This window comes from Podarcis raffonei, chromosome 14, assembly GCF_027172205.1.
Source record: "Podarcis raffonei isolate rPodRaf1 chromosome 14, rPodRaf1.pri, whole genome shotgun sequence".
NCBI lineage: Eukaryota > Metazoa > Chordata > Lepidosauria > Squamata > Lacertidae > Podarcis > Podarcis raffonei.
Genome location: NC_070615.1, coordinates 40,457,378 through 40,475,096, shown reverse-complemented (window position 1 = coordinate 40,475,096; position 17,719 = coordinate 40,457,378). Strand labels below are relative to the sequence as shown.

The window sequence follows — 17,719 nt, the reverse complement described above, 5'->3', positions numbered from 1 at the left end:
GGCATGCATATCTGTGGTATGACAAGGTTAAAGCACATAAAGGTTTCAAAAACCATATTGTCAGAAAAGCACTATTAAATGTCTGGATTAGATATAAAGATTTGCTGGAAAGTAAAACACCAAGGTGGTTGTCGCCAATGGAAGCTAAGGCAGTTAAAAAGTTAAATATGGAGTCTAAATGGCCAAGATACTGGGAAATTTTGGAAAAGGAAGGGGACAGACTGAGATTGCAGAGTTTTGAGAAATTAAAAGGGAAGGTGAGGGATTGGTTGCATTATCATCAAATAAATGAAGTGTTTAAAATGGACAGTAAAATTGGCTTCCAGGTGGAAAAATCAAAATTGGAGACTGAACTGTTAGAACCAAGTACTAGAAATTTGTCAAAAATGTATAACTTGCTGCTGAAATGGAACACACAAGATGAAACGGTCAAATCAAGTATGATTAAATGGGCTCAGGACATTGGGCATAACATCTTGTTTGCTGATTGGGAAAAGTTGTGGACCACCGGGATGAAATTTACGGCATGTAATGCCTTAAGAGAAAATATTATGAAAATGATCTATAGGTGGTACATAACCCCAGTCAAGCTTGCAAAGATTTACCATTTGCCTGATAATAAATGTTGGAAATGTAAAGAAAAGGAAGGTACATTCTTTCACCTTTGGTGGACGTGCCCGAAGATTAAGGCATTCTGGGAAATGATCTATAATGAACTGAAAAAGGTATTTAAATATACCTTCTCTAAGAAACCAGAGGCCTTTCTCTTGGGTATTGTCGGCCAAGGGGTATTAAAGACGGATATAACCTTTTTTATGTATGCTACAACAGCAGCTAGAATACTTATTGCGAAGTACTGGAAGACACAAGATTTACCCACTCTGGAAGAATGGCAGATGAAGGTGATTGACTACATGGGCTTGGCAGAAATGACGAGCAGAATCCGAAACCAGGGAAGAGAAGCAGCGGAAGAAGAATGGAAAAAGTTTAAGGACTATTTAAAGAAATATTATAAAATTAATGAAAGTTAGAATGATGTTGGACCTGAAAGTAAATGGTTACTATTAGTAACGGTTAAGACAAGGAGAACAAGGAAGATTAAATTAAAATTAAATCAAAATAAGGGAAGATTTGCTGAATAATTGATTAGAATCTGGAAGACAGAAAAGGGAGGCATGAGGAAGTCGGGGAAGAAAGGCATAAGAAAATAAGATATGAAATTGTACTTGTTTTTTGTTTTGTTTTTGTTTTTTGTTTGTTTATATATTTGTTGTGTTTATTGTAATGTCAAGTTATGTTTTTGTGGTTATAAAAATTTTTCAATAAAAATATTATAAAAAAAAAAAGAGAGAGGGAACCTGAGGGTCATCTAGTCCAACCCCCTGCAACCCAGGAAATCTGCCCACAGCATGTCATGCTACTGTAACTGTGTTTTATAAGTTGCTGCTTTTTTAGGTTACAGCTGCCCCAGGAGGGCTTTTTTTTACCTTGAAAAGTGGTCTCAACATATTTTTAATGAAGCAATATATCTGATCTGTTTGTTGCTGCTATGAAATTGGATTTTTTTAAGCATGCTGTGTGTGTGAGCACGCATGGCTCTGGCTTTGTAATTTAAGTTACTTGCATGATTGTTTACAAATTGATTTTAGCCTGCCAACCCAGTGGAGGCTGGTCCATAAGGGCAAATGGGGCAGTGCCCTACCAACCTCAGGCAGCCCCCACCTGCCTGTCTACTGACAGCTGGTCTAGTGGGCAACCTTTGCTGTCAGCACCCCCCTCCTTGCCCTTGTAGAACTGAGCAGGAATGAGGATGTGGGAATAACTAGAATGAGTTGGCCCTGACTGTCATTGGCTCCTGCGGTGCCTAGTGTTGGCTTCCTTGCCACCTGCCCTAACAGTCCCAAAGGGTACAAGCCACCATGGTGCTGACCACTTTGGTTTTGCCTTTGGGAAAGGAAAAGCATGCAGACTGTTAAACAAACAGAAGGCGAAAGACAAGATAAACCCTGCAAGAGACTCTGCCTAGGGATAATCTGCCACCCCTGTGGAAGGCTGGTTTGGTTTATTATACGGAACTCACTGTGGTCTAAACCACAGAGCCTAGGGCTTGCTGATCAGAAGGTCGGCGGTTCAAATCCCCGTGACGGGGTGAGCTCCTGTTGCTCGGTCCCTGCTCCTGCCAACCTAGCAGTTCGAAAGCACGTCAAAGTGCAAGTAGATAAATAGGTGGGAAGGTAAACAGCGTTTCCATGCACTGCACTCGTTCGCCAGAAGTGGCTTAGTCATGCTGGCCACATGATCTGGAAAAACTGTCTGCGGACAAATGTCGGCTCCCTCAGCCAGTAAAGCGAGATGAGCACCACAACCCCAGAGTCGTTCACGACTGGTCTTAACTGTCAGGGGTCCTTTACCTTTTTAGCAACCAAGATGGAGAATACATCTCAAGCAAGGGAGCACAATTCTGCTTTCTACATTTGAAGAAATGTAAGGAAGGGGGGTTGTTCTCCAATGCCATTAATTTCCAGTCCAGGGGTAATTTGAAGAACATATAAAAACACAAAAGCTGTCCTATGCTAGATCAGGCTACTGGGACATTGGTACTGTTTGGATTGGCAGCTTTGCTACGTCCCAGTTAAGAGGCTTTTTGCAGTCCACCTGGACTTTTTAAATTGGATTGGTGAGCATCTGCACGCAAAAGCTAAAGGCTATGCTCTTGTCACTAAGCCATGGAACCTCCCAAGGCCTCTTTTGGGGACAGAAGCAGTTCCAGTGGGATCAGCATTCCTCCTGGGGTTCCTAACAAGGCAGCTAGGAGCAAGCATCCTGTGCTTTATGTAACGCTGCTGCTTTTTAACGGAGGACTCTAGCTCACCTTTTCAACCAGGGAAGGCAGCCAGAGCAGCCAATTAGTGGCAAACTCTTTCACTATCCTTCAGCAAATGTGTTTAGATCAATGCAAGGGAAATAGAGGGGCCTTAAATATTATGTATCAATTTAGTATGCTCCAGAGTTCGAAACTCCAGGGAGCCATCCATCAAAGGTGTTATAGAGACTCCATTTCAGTAGGATTTCAGAAGCAACAGTGCAAAGTCTATGAAAGGGATAGAATCACAAGAGTTGGAAGGGACCATGAGGGTCATCTAGTCCAATCCTCTGCAATGCAGGAATTTTTTGGCCTAGATGGGGCTTGAACCCACGACCCGGAGATTAAGAATCTCATGCTCTACAAACTTGAGCTATCCCAGGTGCACAGTGGCAGAGCTTTGTGAGCTGGTACCCACAGATCTCGTTATTTAGTGGAGGGCTGACCCACCCAACTGCTCTGAAAGTCACTGGACACTTCTGCCCTAAGGGAGAACTGCACTGGCATACAAGTCACCTGACACCTTAGGGACACCTTCTCAAAAATGTCAGAGGTCCTTTAGCTGTGATCCCTGCATTGCAAAGGGTTGGACCATTTGACCCTCAGGGTCCCTTCCAACTCTACAATTAAATACTTCTAAATACGACCCCATCCATATATTCAGTATAAACGAATGCATGGATGTGCTCTTCTGCACTGCCACCCCCATCTGAAACATGATCAGTAGCTAAATGAGACAGTGCATTCTCAGTAGCAGCACCAAGGCAATGGATTCTCTTTTGATGAAGGTTCATTATTGGTTCAAGCCATGTCTGGCTGCCTACTGGCAGGTTTCAAACTCTCATTGTCCCCACCTTTGTCTCAAAAGACATCCAGAGTCTGTGCAACTCCCACTGTCTAAGAAACATGATGCCGCTACTTCTGTTGCCCTATGGACTGGGTGGTTTTTTGTCACGACCATAATTGCAAATAAGCTGTGGCAGTGGCAAGTGCCATTGGGTCCTTGGTAGAAGAGGTCTGGGTTATACCAAACACAGAGATCAAATATGGGTTTTAGCTGGTTATTAAGGGTCTCTTTCTCATATATGTACACACTCACATTCACCGGTGGTGCAAATGGATCCAAAAATACAAAGGCAAACAGAGACAAGTTGGATAAACAAGTAGCTGTTTAGTGACAAAGTATGTCTTACAATGGCATTACCAGTTAGGCAAGACAGCAAAAGTGTTGCTATTATTAAAAAAAAATGTTTGAGCAGGCATGAAAACACCTGGTCTGAAATACATTAATTTTGAAACACTCACATAAATTAAGGCACAATGCGTAACTGTCAGGTATTCTGCTAAGCCCCAAACCTCTGGAAAACATGAGAAAGACCAAACTAGAAGCATATCACTTCCGAATAATTTAAAACACAACAAAAGTGCTCAAGCTATTAAAAAACAAAACCCACACTCATAGAGATACACCCTTTAACTACTTGTTTTCCACCTCTATCTTTGACAAGGTACTAGCTCAATTATCACAATGAGTGTTGTAAGATTTTTTTAAAAGCTTGAATGTCTTTTTCCACATTCAAAAAAGTACTATTACCAGCACTGTTGAATTTTACTTCCTGTTTGTTAGAAGGGTTTCATGCTCCAAGTTGAACAAGCTGTAAGACCAGCAGTACTCCCTTCTCACACAAAATATCCACTGACCTACATGGGAGATAAACATGGAAGAAGAGAATGGGACCCTGTTCTATAGTGGCTGAGTTGTCCAGCACATGACAACACATTTAATGATGGTTCAGTCATTATAATGACAACCGGAAGGAAAACTGGTCTCTGGGTCCCAGAAACAATAAACCATTCTGACAGGTAAACATTTCAAGAATGTAACAGTTCTTTCAAAACTCTACATTTTTTAAGTGCTACTGAAGGATGCAATTCCAAGTACCAATCCAATTTATTCACTGTTCTTATCACGACTATCCCAGAAACCAAAACTTGAGCATTCTGACAGGCAAGTAGTCATGAAAATGTAACAATTCCTTCAAAAATCTGCATTTTTTAAAAAGTGCTGCTCTTGAAAGTGTTTGGAAGCACCAGTCAAATTTATTCAGTCTTCTTATTAGCATCATCTTGGTCTAAGGCAGGAGGGTTGCTGGGCAGAAACCTGCTTCCATTAGCTATTTCTTTCTTTGACAGACTGCTGGGGGAGAGAGAAGAGGGGGGAAAACAACACTTCAGATTTCTGATTTCATGGCTCACACAAATCCAAGTACCACAGGTTAGCATGCCTATTATTCAGAATTTCCAGAACAATTCTCATTATTGTCTCTCCTTATTCTCAATTATTGTCTCTCCCACTGATCTTCAAAACGCTTCGCGAGAGGGATGACAATGCCATTTTAGCAGTATCATTTTGAAAAGTAGTTCCAACTTTAGGTATGATTCCCTATTTGTGTGGAATGATTGCCTAAGGCTTCATAAGCAGCGGCATCCTTGTCAAGAGAGATGGCTCTGTAGCAATGACCATGACAGCAGAATGTATGTCCTTAGTAGGCTAAAGGCAAAGCACAAAGTAGAAACAGATTAATAAGGAGCACTGGGGTACATCTGACATGTAATTCAGTTCATGAGTTCTGGTGCTTAACGCTGGTCAAACCAAAGGTTCAGATCTTGACATGGCAGCTGCACTGAGTATTGCAACTGGTGACATACATATGTAGTTTTTTACTGTGCAATTAAAGCAGTGTACGGTCTCAGCCCAGTATATCTGAAGGAGCATCTCCATCCCCACTGTTCAGCCCAGACACTGAGGTCCAGCTCTGAAGGCCTTCTGGCGGTTCACTCACTGCGAGAAATGAGGTTACAGGGAACCAGGCAGAGGGCCTTCTCGGTAGTGGCGCCTGCCCTGTGGAACACCCTTCCATCAGATGTCAAGGAAATAAACAACTATCTGACTTCTAGAAGACATCTGAAGGCAGCCCTGTTTAGAGAACTTTTTAATGTTTGGTGTTTCATCATGTTTTTAATATTCTGTTGGGAGCCACCCAGAGTGGCTGGGGTGGGCGGAGTATAATTTCTTTATTTTTACTATTACTATTATTACTATTCTGTTCTCTCTGCAGCAAGAGCAAATGTGATCCTAAACAGCTTAGCAGTAACAAAAGCAGGCTGATGGTGGCACTATAATGTAACCCCTTACATAGTGCTTCTTTGTTAGATGTGTACTGAGTGCAAGATTGCAATCCCATTTTTAAAAAGATACAGCATGCAACCTTGTCTAAAGGCTCTCTTACCAAGCCTTCAGAACCTCTGACTAGGCCCTTACAGAAGTTACTATCTCCTTACAATCATTCTGACTCACTTTTGACTACATCCTTAGTTATGTGAAAGAACAGAAGGCTAAATACTGTTCTGTGGACTTAACTGAAGCAAGGTAGGAGACCCATCACTCTTTCCTGCTCTTGTTCCCCAGCAGAAGGCACTGAGGGACATACTGCCTCTGAATGCTACAGCGCATCCCGATAGCCCTATCCTCTATGAATATGTCTAAACCTCTTTTCAATTCCATTCAAGCTTCCAGCTGAGCTTTAGTAGCATGGAACAGCCTGCAGTGTGCTTTATGTTCATGCTCATGCTGTTACGTGCGTGCGCATTAGTTACACACACTTAAGAGATTTCACTTCTAGAGACCTAGGATGGAGGGGCTGAAGCCTGCAGACTAATGTCTTTGAAAAGGCACCCCAAGAGGGAAAATACAGATAATGATTTATCAGGGGTCTGTACCTGGGGCATTTCTGGAAAACAGGGACAGCTGGAGTATACGTATGATTAGAGCAAGATGGGAATGACTATATGGAGAAAGATTACCATATTTTTCGCTCTATAAGGCGCACCAGACCACAAGACGCACGTAGTTTTTGGAGGAGGAAAACAAGAAAAAAAATATTCTGAATCTCAGAAGCCAGAACAGCAAGAGGGATCGCTGCGCAGTGAAAGCAGCAATCCCTCTTGCTGTTCTGGTTTCTGGGATAGCTGCGCAGCCTGCATTCGCTCCATAAGACGCACACACATTTCCCCTTTTTAGGAGGGAAAAAGTGAGTCTTATAGAGCAAAAAATACGGTATGTCAGACCATTGCTTCATTGAATGCAATACTGTCTATTCAAACCAATAGTGACTACTCAGGGTCTTTTAGAGGTGTGTCAAAGCACTGTTGCCTGAGATTGCTTAAGAGCAGGTACTTTTTCTGAGCATTTTTGTTCAACTGGAACTCTGTACATGCCTGGGAATTGTTTAGTTTGGCTCTGCTGTGAGCATGATGCTGTTACAAGGAATCAGAGGAAGCAGTGGTAGCTGAAGTAACTTATAGCAGGGGAAGCTCCAGAGGTCCCCACCAAATAGCATGACTATAGTAACTGGTCTACAGGGAGATTCCTTGCAACAGTGGATGTGAGGAATGATGATGTGCGCAAGCTAACCATTCCCCAGTATCTCTACCATATCGAATGCAATCAGATGCCTTTAATTAGCATTAATAAGCAATAATTAATTGTGCTTGCTCAAACCTCGCTCCTTGTATTTGAGTCCCCCCCCCCCCCCCCGGTGCATTCAGGTATCCACGGCTGTTTGTCTAGCTCCCTATTGCTCACTTACATGCCACGCAGGAGTTTTTTTCAGCTATCTCCATATCATTAATAGAAACTATTTCAACTTATGGTCCAGGCAATGTTAGTTTGGGTAACCTGTGTAATTTATAACAATGAACCAGCTTGCTATTCTATCTTTCTGAACCAGGGCTTCAAGCTGCAAAGCCTGCTTGATTGCTGTCCGCCATTTTATGAAAATGAGCATTATATTCACATAGATTGGCATTTGTTGTTCCATGCCAATTTCCCCAAATAAACAAGGCAACAGTGGCATTGCTAAGGTAATTGTGTCTACTGCAATGGCATCTATGGAGCAGTTTTCTCCAGGAAAGATCTCCCAAGGGTTGCTTTAGTGAACATGCATGCCAGGTACAGATTCACACACAAGCAGGTCTGTAATAGCATTAGTTACGTATATATGGGCAGGGTGCGCAACGTACAAATGACACACACAAAAGGTAAGATGGGGGCCATGGGAGAGCTAATTTACACTTCCTCCATACATAATGAGTTTAACTTAAACACCCCCAGGACAGGGCCGGCCCAGTCATGAGGCAAGGTGAGGCAACCGCCCACAGGAAAGTCTGTCTGAATGACTTCTAAAATAAATGCCTCCCGCCCTAACAAAATTATAATTGCTATTACAGTACAGTATATCAGAAACACAATTCCTCGTGATAGGGTCTGTGGACACTTACTCTGGAGTGGGCCAGTAGCTGAGCAGAGTAGTAAGAGACATGTAACAAACACTGAGCACTCCAGACACCGCCAGTGATAGCATGCCCAATCCCCCAAGCACACACAGCAGGGTGAGTCCTCCCAACGAGATTACAAAACCTGCAAAGGACAAAAAGCAGTTTGTTCTCTCTCTCTCTCTCTCTTTTTCTTTTTAAAGTTGAATAACAAACATGACTAATCAAAAATTTAAGACTATTACAAAATCAAGACCGCAACTGAACGAAATCATAAACAAAAATTCCAGTAGGCTTCTATGTGCATACAATTTCCCCATAATGCAGAGTTACAGTATTTAAATTCAGAAAAAGAGAAAACAAAAATCAGAAAAAGAGAAAACAAATACAGAGGGATTTTCTTTTTATTGTAAAATATATTTCTAAGTGATAAAGCTTCACCAGTCCTTCACAAACAAGTTTCTATGTTTATTTCCTTTAGCTGATTCTCAGTTTACATGTACGTTTCTCTATTAGGGCTATCTGCCAAATCCTTTTGCACCAAGCTGTTAAATTAACTCCTTTAAGATCCTTCTAAAAAGTGGAAGTAGTCATATGTGCAGTTATCAGGTTAAGTATCCTATCGGGGGTTATCTCTCAAGTCCACATTATCATCTGAAACTAAATTTTGTAGAGCAAGCTCTGGGGTCTTTATTAAGAAGATTGTTGAGTAATTTTATCCATTTCATTGAAAGTTTGATCCCAGAACACTGATACCTCCACACATGTCCATCACATATATTTATATCTATGTTTATATGTGGAGGTATCAGTTCCACATGTTCTACAAGAGTAGCCCATAACATAATGCCCAACTGCTCATCTAGTAAACTGGGATGACTTCTTTTTTGACTGCTGGAGAGGGGCCTCTTACCAGGTCTAAAGCAGTATCAGAGGTCCTATGTCTTGACTACCAGCTGCACCTTTCATTCGGGAAGGAGGTAATTTATTATCTCTGAATGGGGGGGGGGTAATTTAAAAAGCCAGCACATGTAGCTCCTCTTCTTATGTAGCACAGGTACGTTGCTGTCCTCACATATCCTTATGGGAGGGAAGTTTGCCAGTACCATGTGTACCCAGCTACAGAAGAACCTGTTTTTGGTACCTTGTTCACCTAACCTGACACAGAAAATGCTACAAGCCACAATGGCTATGTTCTACCCCCACTGCTGGAGACAGTATGCCTCTGAATACCAGATTCTGTGAATTGCAGGTGGGGAGCGTGCTGCTGCATTCAGGTTCAGCTTGCAGGCTTCCCATGGGTGCCCAGTTGGTCACGGTGAGAACAGAGTGGTGGACCAGATGGCTACAAGGTCTGATCCAGCCAGATGGTTCTTATGTTTCCACGTGTTCTGTGGACCGTGAGCTGGCTGACCCTATCTTAAATACTACAGAGGAAGAAATTCATATAGAAACACTTACCTCTGAGGATAAGAATAAGCCAAGGTTCCAGAAGCATCTTGGCAATATAATGATCTTCCCCAGAGATAAGATTCTATGCTTCAGTAAGAAGATTTTAAACATGACACAGTGTTCAAGTCAGTACTTCCAAGATATATACATTTCATGTGGGAAGGGATTTTCCAAAACACAAATATGCAGGCATGTTGAAGTATGTTTGACAGTGGATCAGAATCCTCAGAAAGGTGGTGAACTCTCCTTCATGGGAGATTTTTAAACAAGAAGTTAGATAGCTATCTGCCAGGGATTCTTTAGCTGTGTGATTCCTGTGTTACAGAGGGTTGGACTAGATGACTCGGGGTCCCTTCCAACTCTACAATTATATGTTTAGGGAAGTTTTTAATGTTTAATGCTGTATTGTGTTTTTAATATTCAGTTGGGAGCCGCCCAGAGTGGCTGGGGAAACCCAGCCAGATGGGCAGCGTATAAATAATAATAATCTGCCATTGGCTTCTCTAGCTGGCAGAAGCCACCCAGAGTTTCAGACGGGGACATTTTCAGCCCTACCTGAAGACTGAAACACACTTTCTGCATGCAAAGCATGTGGTCTAACACTGAGCCATAACTAGTCCCTGGGTGGAATTCCACTAGCGTACAATATAAAACAACAACAAAACAGAATACCTTCCATGACAATCACTCCAATGCAGGCAATTACAGTTGTGGCAACAACAAAAACCAGAAAGAATGCAACTGGAATTGCAGACGCTGCAATGAAGACCAACATTGACAGGGCAACGAAAGGATGGTCATCTAAGTACTGGCCAACTCGAGAGTTCATAAAAGCAACAACCTGCAACATAAAGTGAAAAAAGAATATTTAAATATCCTAAGCAAATTAACAAACAAACAACTCTGGGAAGTGAAGTTACTTCAAGAAGAAATCACTTACTTAGCAATATTATTAGACAAATCTTCTCATGCTATGAATATTACCGTATTTTTCTGTGTATAAGACTAGGGTGTTTTTTTTTTACAAAAAAATAGTTTTAAAATTGGGGCTCATCTTATACACGGGTAGTGCTAAGGGGTGTTTTCTTAATTTGGAGTCCCCCAAAATAGGGGGCGTCTTATACATGGGGGCATCTTATACATGGGAAAATACGGTAGTCTGTCTAGAACAGCCTTGCCCAATCTGGTGCCCTCCCCAAATTCCCAGCTAGCTCAGTAATGCTAGATGGGGCTGATGGGAATTGTAGTCCAAAACATGTGGAAGCCAACAAATTAAGGTAGGCTGGTGTAAAATGCTTTTCCTACATGCCTTATTTAACAGCTGAAAGCTTGACAAGTTCTATCCTGCATGCAACTGAAGACATTCTCCTTTGATGTGTGTCAGTGCAGAAAGGTGGCTATTGTTCTGTGTTTTGTTTTTTGTAAAAAGCTGGTGAGGGTTGTGCAAACACAGGAGCTAAAACTAGAACTGGAGATTTAATTTGCAGGTTTCTTCTGAAGGTGAAAACAGGAAAGAGGAGTAGTTCAGAGGTCAGCGTTCTCACTCTACAGCAGCAGCAGGTTTTAATAATGCATTAGGCCTATCCTATTAAGTATGACACTGGTCACCCCCAGAACCTGCATCTTGCATCAACCACAAAGAGGTGGGGAACCCATTAAAAAGAAGATATTATGTGGCAAATCCATTTAGAACAAGGTTCTTGACCGATTTTGTGAAGGTGAAACCTTGTTTATATAGGAGAATTGAAGTCGCAATGTTTCTTAAGAGCAAAGGCTAGTGGAGGCTTCTGAGCTACAGAACACAGGCAAAAATAATGTTATCAGACTAAAAGCTGGTGGAGAGCCCTTTCTGTTGTCTTCTGTACCATGTATACCAGGGTGCCCTCCACAACACTATTCCATTCCACTTTGCCTCCACAGAGTTTTTGGCTTGCTTTTCTTCAACTAATTATCAGCATCCCATGCATACCAAGCATGCTTAGTTCTCACAGTGCTGTTGCCCAACCCAACCCCATTATGATATCTGTACTACTGGAATCCTTGGGCGGGGTCGGCGTGGCTTTCCCAAAATAGTTTCACGGGCCAAATGGCAAGACTTGGTGAGCCAAGTTTGGCCCACAGGCCAGAGGTTCCCAATCCGTGTACTTATCCAACACTCTAGCCACTATACCAACTGGCTCAAAATCACTTTTTAAAAATCTGCAGTGCAATTGTAATTGAGACAACCCCCAAAGACAAGAAAAAGTATTATAATAGAATGAGAAAATTCATAACTCACATGTGGGTTGCTATGAACAGTTTCCATGACTGAGTGCCACCCTTTCTGGAGTTCTTTCATCTCTTTAGACATGATGCCGCTTTTAGGTCAAATACTGAATTGTGCTAATAAGAAATCAGTGCATTTTTAAGCACCAAATCTTAAGAAAGAAAGAGAGGAAATTAATTATTATTTTTCTAATTATACTATTTTCATACCAAGTGCCTAATATTTGCTAGCACTCAGAAACATTTTCTGATAGGCAGGTCAATGGAAACATTACAAAGGTTGTGGAACATCTTGGGTTAAACTTATGTGGGCACATATTTTGAGCTCAAAGTGGAAAGTGAAGTACACCGGGTATTGTTGACTATTTGTTGTTGCTGCATTGTTTGGCGTTTCAAATAAATAAAGGTAAAGGTAAAGGGACCCCTGACCGTTAAGTCCAGTCGCGGACGACTCTAGGGTTGCAGCGCTCATCTCGCTTTACTGGCTGAGGGAGCTTGTGTTTTGTCTGCAGACAGCTTCCGGGTCATGTGGCCGGCATGACTAAGCCGCTTCTGGCGAAACCAGAGCAGTGCACAGAAACACCATTTACCTTCCTGCCGGAGCGGTGCCTATTTATCTACTTGCACTTCGACGTGCTTTCGAACTGCTAGGTTGGCAGGAGCTGGAACCGAGCAATGGGAGCTCACGCCGTTGTGGGGATTCAAACCGCCAACCTTCTGATCGGCAAGCCCTAGGCTCTGTGGTTTAGACCACAGTGCCGCGTGCGTCCCTTCAAATAAATAGTTATACACCAAAAAAACTCCTAACTATAAAGGTAGGTTTTAATCTGAAAATACTGTATTTAAACTAAACCTTGGAATAAGAGGAGGAGCATAAAGCTTAAATATAGCTGGTCCTCTTAATTCATAACAATTCTTCCTTTATTTGGTAATAAATACACCTATAAACATATACCATCCATGGAACAATAATTTGTGATCAATAGTCAGTCCTGTTTTATTTGTATGAAGGGCTGTCATGTAGGAGTTTTCAGTGTGTCATCTTCCAGATTGACCAAACAAAGCAAAAGGGAGGAGAGAATGGAGAGGCACGGGAAATCCACCCTTAGCATAATAAGAGTAGTAATAATGTACAATATGTTTAATCAGAAGTAAGTCTCATTTTGGCACCAATCATACTTCTGGCTCCAGCACTGAAAAGGTCATTTTCTTTGTAACGCTATGATGCACCTCCCACTAGGGAAGGCACCTGAGGAAGAGCCTCAACAAAAGATCTTATTTATTACATATACAGTGGTACCTCAGTTTAAGAACAGCCCTGTTTATGAACTATTCGGTATGCGAACTCTGCAAAACCAGAAGTAGTGTTCCGGTTAGCGAACTTTACCTCGGTCTAAGAAGGGAAGCTGAACGATGGAAGGGCACCAGCAGCAGGATACTTCATTAGGGAAAGCGCACCTCGGTTTAAGAATGGCTTTGGTTTAAGAATGGACTTCTGGAACGGATTAAGTTCGTAAACCAAGGTACCACTGTATTTAAATGCAACTTAACACTAAGGCAGTCTCTAAGCAGTTCACAAAACACAATATGCGGTTATAACAAACAAGTGGAACTGAAGAAGTATCATACAATGCAATTTAAAAAATAACATCCCCCAAAGTGAAACTATAGTAGCATAGTTTTCAAAACAACTTAAACTATCTCTCTTCAGCCTCTTTCTTGCCAAAGCACATCCTGACTCAGCCTGAATACACATAATACATGTAAAGCACATTTAAAGCATATGACTTCCTCCAGGAACTGCAGTTTACCCATCACAGAACTAGAATTCTCAGCACCCTTAACAAACCACACCTTCCAGGATTATTGGGGGAGACAACATGTGCTTTAAATGTATGGCATGTACACAGCCCCACACAATACAACACTGACTCAAATAACACATCACACTCAAATTCTGTCCTGCATGTACACAAATCAAACAATACCTATTACTATTTATTAAATTTCTATATTGTCCTTTACCTGAGGATCGCAGGACAATTTACAACATAAAAACACAAAAAATATAATATAGTAACAAACAAAAACAGTACCCCCCCCCGTGCTTGCTATGGCGTGAGTCAGATTTTAGCTGGAGCCGACAATACACACAATTCATTTTCAGCGTTGTAATTCTGTTTTTTAAAAAGCGCCTAAACATTCTGTTAGTGCACCTGTAACCTAGGTTTACGGGGCCATACGGCAAATAGTTTTTATATCTGTTTCTAACACTGGGCCTGGCTCATCCATTCTACTTGCACCCCTCTTTTCTGCTTGCAATCATTTCAGTATCTCCCTCTCTGTCCCCAAACTACTATCACCAGTTGCTCCTTTCACTCTTTCAAAAATGCACCACGACAACTTCAGGAGACGCTTAACAACACCTTAAGTTTGAGGAAAGGAATCCGGAAAGAGGTACTCCTTCAGGTATTTGCATGCCAAGCCCTGTTGAGGGCTTTAAAGGTTAAGTCCTAGCATGGCAAACTTCTCATATCAAAAGTTACTGGGTGAGTTGCCCCAAGCAAATTACACTTTGCTGAAATCTGGTCCATCTGTTGTGTCCATTCACTCTGCAGTAAGCCTCTCCAAGGCTGTATTTGTTTTGCTGGGTAGTAATAAAGTATAGTAAACTACAAAAAATTTAAAATAAACAAATGCAGCCATACTTTTCTGATAATAAGCCATCACAGGTTAAAGTATCCTGTGCAGTTGGGGGGGGGGGGGCAGGCTGCACACTACACAAAGCTCTGGTGACACATTCACCTAAATCCCTAGTCTTCAACAGGTGGGTCGGGACCCACGAGTGGATCACGGCCTGATCCAAGGTGGGTCGCAAGCACGAGCACTTCCACCATGCGAACATATGGCAAAAGATTACCAAATGGGTCCCCGTGGCCAAATGCACGTTCGGGTTAAAGGGGGTGGGGTGGGGGGTGTCCTGGATCCGAAAAGGTTGAAGACCAGGAACCTAAAAATGTGGTGAAAAAGGCGCACAGAGATTTAAGCTGAGGAAGGTTAAGAGCCGACATCTGAAAAGTTAAACGACCTAAAATGTTTAAAAGGGCAACAAAATCGGGGCTCAACAAGGGCGGGCGAGAAAGGACAAGTTGCAGCATATGATGAGCATCCCGCTCCCATCCGATGGTCAGGGTGAAATATTGGGGGGGGGGAGAGAAACCACGCTGCCCTGTTGAATCTCCGCCTGCTCGCTTTCCCACACACGCAGAGCACGGAGTTGGGTGGGTGCGATATTCGGGAGAGCTGCCCCTGTTGAATCTGTGCTCCAAGGCCATGAAGTCCCGAGAGCCCCTTTCTCGTCTGCCACCCCACACTAGAACTGACCCGATGGGGTGGGAGTTAGGAGAAGGCCTCGCTTTCTTTCCTCCACCGAGGTTGAGGCCTCCGGAGGCCAGCAAGCGGCCTTACGACTTCCCTTCCCGGCCCTCCTACCTCAGCCCGGCTCGAGCGCCGCAGCGGCCCTCCCGCCTCATTCTCTCTCCCGCCGGCGTCGCTCCTCGCGCGGATGAGCCGCCGCGCCCTGAGGAGGCCGGGCCCGCCTCTCTCGTCAGGGCCTACAAAGAAGCAGCAGCAGCGCCCAGCGAAGGGGAGCGGGCGGTCCTCGTGCCCGCCTCGCCCGCCTCCTCACACTGCCGGGCCGAGCGAGCGCCAAGCTCCCCTTCTCTCGCCCTTGTCCACGGGCGCTTCCTTCCCGCCGCCTCGAGGCAACCGATAAAATATACCACACACAACTCACACCCCCCCAGTCGGTATTCTAGCAAGGTGCTTTTCTGTGAGGGGGAAAAATGTATATATAGAGGGAGGGATATGCGTAACCTTTTTTATATATAAACGTGCGCGCGCGCGCGTAGAAATGGTAAATTTATTTTTAACGGCAGTTTGTAAGGCCGCAGGGCAGAGCACCGTTAATATACGGTACTTTTTGAAAGCCAACGGAAGCCGGTGAAACGCCTCACGCGTTTTAAGGAAATTACTGTACTTAGCAAAGGCGGATTCCATCGTTAAGTCCCCGTCTAAAACAGGAATCACTGGCAAGCAACCCGATTCGTAAGAGACCAGTGTGCACGTGCACGTGTGCATATAGATATATATTCCACAAGTATATCTGTATATTTGAACATTTTGCATGCCTCTACAATCGGCTGTAAGCGGTTTGCAAAGGTACAAATAACAAAAATCAAAACGGCAAAATCTTACTTCAGTTAAAGTGGGATAAAAAGAAAAAGGATTCAGTAGGCTTTCGAAGTGCGTGTGTATATACGTGTGTATGCACACATGTATATATCCATACCCTTTATATACACATACAGTAAATTGTGATAGAATATGCACATTAGGTTGGCCGTTTACATGTCGCGCCCAAAGAGGAAGTGCATCAACAAAAATGGAATAGATTTGCAAAAAAAATGCATATTCTAATTTATATGTATTTAATAATCATGAAAATTTAAATAGAAATACAACACATTTTACTCTAATGGAGAAGGCTGTGCCCAGGTGAGTCTGCCCAGGTGTGGCTGCTCAGTCTCTTGTCAGGATGCTAGCTTTGGACCATGGGCAACATCAAGGGACCCCAGGCTCTACAGTGGTACCTCGGGTTACATACGCTTCAGGTTACAGACTCCGCTAACCCAGAAATATTACCTCAGATTAAGAACTTCGCTTCAGGATGAGAACAGAAATTGTGCTCTGGCGGCGCGGCGGCAGCAGGATGCCCCATTAGCTAAAGTGGTGCTTGACGTTAAGAACAGTTTCAGGTTAAGAACAGATCTCCAGAACGAATTAAGTTCTTAACCCGCGGTACCACTGTACTTAGATAGGGCTTTTAAATATTTAAACCAGATTTGGACTCAGTTTTGACCTTCAAAGAGAGGGTACCTTCAAATCAGAATGTCCTTCAAATAGAGGACAAACCAGCTAAAAGCATTTAGAAGCAATCACATACCCCCACAGTTATGACTTCCATGGTTGTCATGGGCAGTATCTCTCAGCCATCAAATGTCTGGGCAAACAGGAATGTTTTTAAAATTCTTCCTGAAAACTAGCAATGAGGAAAACAGGCACACCTCACCAAGGAGGGAATCACAGCCAAGAATGCCCTGTCATTCATCAATGCCAACTGAGCAGCAGACAGAGGTGGTGGCACTGACAACCTCCCCTGCCAATTAATTGTAGAACCCAAGATGACTGATAATTGGTGGAGTCACATCTTTCAGGTACTTGGGTCAAAAGCCATTTAGGGCTAGTTTTATAAGCTAGGACTGTTGACACCTTGAACTGGGCTTGGTAACACAGTGCCAGCCAATGCAGAACTATCAGGACTGGTGACACATGGTTGCATCAAGCTGTCCTACTTATCAGCTAAGCAGCAGTAGTCTGCATTAGCAGAATTTGCACAACTAAATATTTCCCCATCCTGAAGTGTTAAGATTCCCTGCCATCCTGTTGATTCAACTCTCCTCTCAGCTCTACATTGAGTTGATAATTCATCCTACCACATCAATGGGACTTTCAGTTGTAACTGTCCTTCACAAATAGCAGCTGAAAGAGATCAGGACTAGAAAAAGCTGCTGTTCCAGCCAACTGGGTAGATGGGGGGGGGGGTGAGCTGGAAGAGAAGGGAAGGGAGAGAGGAGTCATTCTACGTTGCCTAGTGACAATAATGCTGTCACCTTGGCTACCCAGACTGAGAAGTGAGACTGTTATAGAAGTTCTTTTTGAGGTTCAAGCAGCCACCAGGCACAG

General features: G+C 43.1%; 1 protein-coding gene across 3 annotated transcripts; it reads right to left on the bottom strand.

The window, feature by feature from the left end:
- Nucleotides 1-4,014: 4,014 nt before the first annotated feature.
- LDAF1 (lipid droplet assembly factor 1) lies at nt 4,015-17,577 on the bottom strand. 3 transcript variants are annotated; one of them, XM_053364225.1, is made up of 5 exons: nt 17,470-17,577; nt 11,928-12,066; nt 10,322-10,490; nt 8,204-8,342; nt 4,015-5,060 (listed from the first exon to the last, which is right to left on the bottom strand). In XM_053364225.1, the coding sequence occupies exons 2-5, from the start codon at nt 11,997-11,999 to the stop codon at nt 4,964-4,966; spliced, it is 477 nt and encodes a 158-aa protein (XP_053220200.1). In that variant the 5' UTR covers nt 12,000-12,066; nt 17,470-17,577; the 3' UTR covers nt 4,015-4,963. The 3 variants fall into 3 exon arrangements, with proteins under 3 accessions (XP_053220200.1, XP_053220198.1, XP_053220199.1); XM_053364223.1 differs by lacking the exon at nt 17,470-17,577 and adding an exon at nt 15,407-15,760; XM_053364224.1 differs by lacking the exon at nt 17,470-17,577 and adding an exon at nt 15,299-15,400.
- Nucleotides 17,578-17,719: the final 142 nt, after the last annotated feature.

Coding starts and splice junctions, on each gene's coding strand:
- LDAF1 (XM_053364225.1), bottom strand. CDS start 11,999: ATGTCTAAAGAGATGAAAGAACTCCAGAAAGGGTGGCACTCAGTCATG. Junction 8,343..10,321: donor TGGAGTGATTGTCATGGAAG/GTATTCTGTTTT, acceptor TGTCCTTTGCAG/GTTTTGTAATCTCGTTGGGA. Junction 5,061..8,203: donor AGCTACTGGCCCACTCCAGA/GTAAGTGTCCAC, acceptor TCTCTCCCCCAG/CAGTCTGTCAAAGAAAGAAA.